The 7396-nt window shown below is 40.3% G+C and overlaps 2 protein-coding genes across 2 annotated transcripts; both read left to right on the top strand.

Annotated features, from left to right (window-relative positions):
- Window positions 1-2686: 2686 nt before the first annotated feature.
- On the top strand, window positions 2687-3400 carry LOC145455962 (uronyl 2-sulfotransferase-like). Its single transcript, XM_080333993.1, has one exon. The coding sequence runs from the start codon at window positions 2687-2689 to the stop codon at window positions 3398-3400; it is 714 nt and encodes a 237-aa protein (XP_080190119.1).
- Window positions 3401-4683: 1283 nt separating this feature from the next.
- Window positions 4684-7181, top strand: LOC145455679 (uronyl 2-sulfotransferase-like). The gene has a single exon (XM_080333654.1). The coding sequence runs from the start codon at window positions 4686-4688 to the stop codon at window positions 5724-5726; it is 1041 nt and encodes a 346-aa protein (XP_080189780.1). The 5' UTR covers window positions 4684-4685; the 3' UTR covers window positions 5727-7181.
- Window positions 7182-7396: the final 215 nt, after the last annotated feature.

The raw sequence follows: 7396 nt of genomic DNA, 5'->3' as shown, positions 1-7396 counted from the left end.
ATTTCTCTATTTAAAAAAATAGAAATTAAATTATCACACATTTTGCAAATTCGGAGGTTTTGCAGACCCCCTGAAATTGCTTCGCGGACCCCCGGTTGAGAGCCACTGACATAGGGTTACTATAATTTGAGATCCGGAAAGGGGGACACGTTTATATGTTACAAAAGTTATACTAGCGGACGATCACAAAGGGTAATTCGAGCATTTATACGTGAAATGCTATTGTGTTGAATAAAAAAGGTCATTTTTCCAACTCGACTCCGGAAAGACCCCGTATTTCGCTTTGAAAATGTTTCGCGACCGAGAGATATTTTAGTCATGCTATGTGGGGGAGCTAGGGACTATGTTCGCAACAATAGCAATTATGCAATTATGAACTCGTTCAGTTCGGTTTACTAGCAATTTTATCAGTTCAATACACCACAAAAAAATTGCGATACATTGAAAAGATAGGTGTCGAAACGACTTGGAGTAGTCTTTGGGATCCGACACCCATCTTGGCCTAGGCGATGTAAAGAGGAGGCGTGCACACTGGATGAAAAGTAAAAGAATATATGAAGAAGCAAGCGACAAAAATGGGGGGAGGGATGTCACGGAAGGCGAGATCGATTGGTCAGGTCGTGGTCCGGTCCGGTAATGAGTCGCTCCGTCTATCAAGATTCAAGACTGTACTATACTGTATACTATTAAGAACACATAGCACTACCGGATCGGGTCACTTGTAGTAGCCTAAGCCAACTAGCATGAGATAGTCTCGTGCTGTTGATTTTTATGAACAGGACCCTTTGATCTTCGTATAGTGACCGCCATAGACACCATTCTTACGTTATATTAGGCGGCGCTTTAAAATGATGCTTCAAAACTCTCGACTGATCACTGATCAGTGATCATTTACGTCAGTCGTCAGTGTTGCCAATTGGCGCATTAAGGAGCCAATTTTCGGAATTTTGGCTCATTTTAAGTTGGTTGGCACCGGAAATTTGAGTTTGGCACGTTGGCACTGTTTTGGTGCTTTCGACTTTCTTCAACTATCACAATGAAAATCTGTTAAAATAGTTCACTAGATCATTGTCAAGTGCTCTTTACTCGTGCACCTGATGAAGTATTTGATGTTAGACAAATATGGAATACAGTAGGCATATAGGCGTCTTTACGTACCAATATAATCGTTATACAGTATTACCGTACATCGAAATATTAGGTTACAGGTCATTTTGTATGCTGCCCATGGCAAAACCCACTTTGTAACGCCAGCTATAACAGTTAGGATATTAAAGATGCTATCCCTTTCTTGGACTGATGAACAGTGAACACGGGCAATGACTAGAATCTTTAAGGCATATAATATAATATGATATAATATAATATAATATATAATCGACTTGACAACCCTATGCAGAGCAAAATGAATTCCGCCAAGATGTAGGATCATCCTTAAGTTGCCTAATTGAAGCTTAATTGGAGCTCAATTCTTTTTATATATATGATCACTTAGAACACTTTGATAATTTGGCACTTTTTCAATCAGTTTGTCACTATTTTAGAGAAAATTTGGCTCTCAGAGCCTTCCCGCAGTTGGCAACCCTGTTATTCGTTGTTTGTCGGGTTCGCATTCCTCTAAGGTCGCACCGGATATGAACATACAATACAAAACTATTCGTTTTTGGTTCATGTGAACGCGAACCTTTTTCAAAGGTTCTGTGCGAACGCGAACGTGAACTTCATTGCTAATTGTAACCCTGCTTTTCAGTGAAGTCATAGCCATGTACACGATACCTAGCCAGTGCCACGACTCGTGTCACATAAAATGCCACAATGCTAAAGTATATGTCGACGTTTTAAGCGTCGTCAAACGTATAAACTGGGGCAATCAAATGATATAATAATCCCATAAAATCAATATCTTCCGTCGTTTTGCCAACAGTTTCGATGAGGACTTGCAAGGGAATACAAGCTTACGCTACGCTACAAGCTAACGGTATAGGCCAGACCGGACAATGTATTCGGCGTCTGAGTATTTATTGTGACGTTGATATTGAGCAGAGTGTAAAACGGGTTTCTATGCTTGCTACCGATAACACCTTCATTAACAAGTTATGCAGCAGTAGCCAGCACCCCAATCGCACGGTTTTACGTTTTTTAGGCAAAATTAGGTCTGGGATATTTACATACCCGTAAATCGATACTTCTATCTGAGTAGAAATTGACAGCGTTACTTGCATTTCTGTTGAGTACCGACGATGATTACTTTTACCACCTCTTATGCATTTCACTGATCAAGGGAATTTCTTTTCCGCAGATGGTAGGCTACATTACTCTCAGTAACATGACGATAGGTAAAATAGCTACAGTTACTTTTGGGATGGTACTTCTGACTTATGTATGGATGTATCAAAGCGTACGGCACGTCGTCCATCCGTTTTCTGTAAAATCGCAGAATTCTAGTGACCACAGTTCCACACGACCAGACTCTACGTATTTTAACAGCTCAAAACATATCTCACAGCCGGAGTCATCGGCATCATTATTTAGTAATATCACAACTCATACAAGCACAGTCAAAGTTTTTTCTCTAAGTTCTACGCTTGCAGTGCCGCGGTATATAAACTCGACCAGTTTTCCAGGAGCGCGGAGACGAAACGTCTTTTATAACAGGATAGGAAAATGCGGGAGCCGTTCTCTGCTCATGTTGGCGCAGCACGTCATGAAACGAAACAATGTCCGCATCAAATCCTCGCCTAACTATTGGGACGATCATCCTCGCGATAGTTTGGCTAAGGAAGAACTAATGAAAATAGCTAGTCTCGCCCCGCCGACGTTTTACAACCGACATATCCACTACCTGGATTTTAACAAGCACGGATTCAAGCCTCCGATTTACATCAACATGATACGGGACCCAATCAGTCGATACGTGTCGCATTATAACTACGCGAAATACGGCGACATGCTCGGGGGAGTCAGAAATCGCCCGAAAAATTTGGGCGATATTAACACCTGCGTGCTGAACAACGAGACGTACTGTCACCGCGAAAAATCAAGATATTACTTCACCAATTATTTCTGCGGGTTTGATCCCGTCTGCAGCAACGCTTCGGGGAGATTGGAATTAGCGAAAAAACATATCAAAGAGGATTACTTAGTCATCGGCATGACTGAAGAGTTTGAGAATACTCTGGCGCTTTTGGAGAAGATGATTCCGGTTTATTTCAGGGGCTCTACTGAGATTTGGAAGCGTTTCGGTAAATCACTCGTTTCGCGTACCAAAACGAAAAGGAAAGACGTACTGAACGACAAGGCGTACCGCAAACTGCGTTATGAAGTTTTGGCTGATGATTATGTAGTTTATGAGTACGCTAGAGCGAAATATCTTCAGCTAAAGAAAGAATATGGAATATAATGATGACAGGATATGGTTGTGGTTCTGCGCAGTTATCATCCAAGTATGCATTGCGGGGCGCTCGATGGAGTGCAATTATTTTCGCGTAAGAACCAACGGTGCATGACCAAAAATGTCAACTCGACCAACAGAAAACTATGCAAGTAGGCCTATACATGGGGATACCATACATGTCCTCTATTTTTCAAGAAATGTAAAATGTGCTCCGAGAACGCCCCGATGTCCTCTTTTATAGCTTTGAGAGTTAGGCGATTGTACTCTACATAGAATATTAAAAACGTCATAATACACGTGAAAGCCTGAAGGAAATTTATCAAGACACTTTTTTTTTTCAGTCAATCGCAATGTACGCCGTAAAAAATTTCCAAATCACCCGTTTTATCGTCTGTTATTGTAACTTTTGTAACTTGATAAAAGCTGTTGGCATACAATTAGGGTTGCATTTAAAACAAAACTCAATTTAAAACAATCATGTTTAAAACAAGGCCCTTGCTTAAAACATGTTTTTATTGTTTTTTGTGTGTGTTTTTGTAAGCCATGACGTCACGAATATTCAATTGTGACGCCATAGTGGATTAACATTGACAATTGAAAATATACTGTAAATATAGCTCCTTCGACAAAATATCTACGTAGGCTGTTGAACCGACTATTATGATGGTTCCAACCATCCCATATCGTATACATCAGCTATATCGGGTGGTAATTGTCCGCAGGCTCTTGTCCGTAGGCTCATACAACATGTTTTTTGGAAAGTATTTACACAAATATGGGATACTTTTACAACTTGAAAAAAAATTTAAGGGCTTTGTTTAAAACACTGTTTAAAACATGTTTAAACAACCATTTGTTTTAATGCAACCCTACAACTACATACAATGTTCTTTTCAATTCTCTTCTATTAGTTGCTGATGAGTAGGCCTACCCCCGAGGAGCGTCGGCCGAAAATATTCGGATTTATATCAATATTTTTATACACTATTCAATTGTACAATGAAGTTTTCTACCTCCAATAGTCTCTGCAAGAGTCTAGTCAATACCACTGCTACTTTCAAGATAGAGATATTTGTTTGCGTATGCCTGGACTTGATGAAACTATTGCCAGATCGAAGATACGCGCCTTGAAATTGTTACCATTTATTTACGTATAACTTGCTTAGACTACACCTGTCCCTATACCTTCGTTTTAAGTTTCGCAAAATAAACCACTGACGATTCATTTTTTCAGATTTTTTATAATCTTCATCGGGGATATCTAGACATCCGTGATTTACATCTTCAATTAATGCAATACATAAGCATCAAACGTGTTTGTTTGGTAGGCTTCTTAATCGCTGTGTACCTCGTCATCACGCGAACGGATATATATCAAAACACCCGAACGCAGCTGACTATATTAACTAGAAAACACTCTAGTTACAGCAACGTTTCTGTGTCAATCTCATCCAGCTATCCATCGAGTCATCAAGTAATCGCGACGGACGTACCAGAGAATACTCCTACTGTGCTGTCATTGCGCAATGTCGAAAGATTACCGCACGCGAAATCAAGGAACGTGTTTTACAACCGACTGGGGAAATGCGGTAGCAGATCGCTGCTGGTTTTGGGTCGATCCGTTGCTAGAATCAATAAAGTCAGGTACTCGATGTCTAAAAACTTTTGGGACGAACATCCGAACGATAACCAGGCTCTCGCCGAGATGAAAAAAATCGCGCGATTCAAACCGCCGACGTTCTACAATCGCCATATACATTATTTAGATTTCGAAAAATACGGATTTAAACCGCCTATCTACATCAACATGATACGGGACCCTATCAGTCGCTTTGCGTCTCATTTTAACTACGCGAAATTCGGAGACGCCGCCGGTAAAGTGCGGAATCCCCCGAAAAATCTGAGCGACATCAACACATGCGTTCTCAACGAAGAAGCGTTTTGCTACCGTCCAAGCATGACACATTACTACACGAATTATTTTTGCGGCTTCGATTCGGTGTGTAACGTCACTTCTTCAAAGGATCGAGTTACATTGGCGAAGCAACATATCAGGGAAAACTATTCAGTTATCGGACTGACTGAAGAATTCGAGAACACTGTGAGATTGCTGGAAAAGATCATTCCGAAATTTTTCAAAGGAGCATTGAAAGTGTGGAGTAGCCTTAAGAGAAGTTTAACGAGGAAGACTAAAACTAAAACTAAAGAAGTTTTGAATGAGGATGCGATTGAGAAGTTACGGAACAGCGTTTTGTTCGACGATTATCTCGTTTACGAAGAGGCAAAAGCCGTATATCTAAAGTTGGTTGAGGAATACGGAATAACCCGGTAGCATATCGAACAAAATGGCTAAATTCGGGGTTTAATTATGATAAAAATCAGTGGTTCTTGACTGAGGTTTCCTGACCCAGGTATTCCGATGAAGGTCAAAACTAACATTAAACGCATACATATGATCGCGATGATACGATCGTATTGGCCATCATTGGTTACAAGCAATTACGCGCGATCAGAAAAGTCGAATTGTGACTATATGGCGGCACCATAGTGTCCTATGGCTATATGGTGTTGACACAAGCAAATCTCACGGATCAGTGAAATTGGTCCAGGTCACACTTTCTACTTGGTCAAAGGCGACCTTACGGCCATTTTTGAACGGCTTGCCGAGCGCTAAATTCGATAAAACGGGTATCAATGAAAAGCTGCTGTTGTACTGGTTACGAAAATATAAATTTTATTCAACTGCATACAACTGCATTCGGGACTCGTTCACGTTTGCTAATATTATCAATAATATCGATCACGATGCCTTCAAGGTATACCTCAGCTTCTTTGATATATCAAGCCTCTTTACCAATGTCCCTCTTGAAGAAACCATAGAGATCTGCGCCAATGCACTTTATGGTGATGAGCTTCCATCTCCGCCACTTTTCCTTTTTTTTTCTGCTCATGATCCTGGAATCCCCCAAAAGCAAACTCCAATTTTGCATTGTGATCGAGCTTTGACATTGTGACGCAACAATTCTGTCTGGCAAACGAGACTGAAGCTAATAAGTAGTAATGTGCGAAAATCATATTGATAGGTTTTTGTTCTTTTGAAACACTACGTTGATGCCTATTGCCTAGTTCATTTTGTGCACACCAATGCAATATTTACAGTATTGATTGTATGTGATTGTATGTGTATAGTTAGATGTGTAATTTGGGGAATATTTGTTTTTGTGACTCATTGCGTTAACGGGGTTCCCCCGAAATTAGCGTACGAGTTTCCCAGGTTAATTTAAAGTTATAAGAACCACTGCCGTTAGGTATCGCTGCTGGGAGTCATCCAGTCTCAGGAAATTTCCACGAATAAATTGGAAATATTGATACCAGAAGATTTACCGCCCCTATACTTCAAACATTTCAGTATCATCCGTTTGAGCGTCACTGCTGTGCTAATTTACGGCATATCACTCGCATTTTGCTCTAAATATGACCTAAATTTTCAAAAAAGAGGACAAAATCTCAAAAAAAGGACAAAAGGGCGTCCTCTTAAAAGAGAACGTATGGTGACCCTACTTGATGTAGACAATGCCATAATGCACTTGAGGCGTCTATAAGTGACAGGTTCGTAACCAGGGTTCACCCGTCCCGTCATGACACACATATCCGACTCATACAGCGGACGTCCCACTGCGTTGCAGTAAATATTTATTATACTATTATTACTTTTATGGAAATCATATTTAATGATTTTTTTTAACACTGCTGTTAATGCACAGTTCATTTATGCACTGGTATGCTATATAGTGTATTATATATGAGTTTTTGTGACTATTTGGTGAAAATTCGGGGTTTGCCGCAGGCTTGGAGATTAGCGAGTTGGCTCGCCAGGTTAGTAAAGGCTAAAAAGCACTGCTATAAGCAGAGGCCGGATTACAATAGAAGTAAAACAATCTATAATTCACAAATAATGTTATCTGCAGCTAGACAACGCTAAAATGAGCATTTTACACATTC

Source organism: Botryllus schlosseri, chromosome 14 (assembly GCF_051294905.1).
Source record: "Botryllus schlosseri isolate E-star chromosome 14, Bs_hap1, whole genome shotgun sequence".
Lineage (NCBI taxonomy): Eukaryota > Metazoa > Chordata > Ascidiacea > Stolidobranchia > Styelidae > Botryllus > Botryllus schlosseri.
This window is presented reverse-complemented; position numbering and strand designations above follow the sequence as displayed.

Excerpts from the sequence above, each read along its gene's own strand:
- LOC145455962 (XM_080333993.1), top strand. The coding sequence starts at position 2,687 with ATGTTGGCGCAGCACGTCATGAAACGAAACAATGTCCGCATCAAATCC.
- LOC145455679 (XM_080333654.1), top strand. The coding sequence starts at position 4,686 with ATGCAATACATAAGCATCAAACGTGTTTGTTTGGTAGGCTTCTTAATC.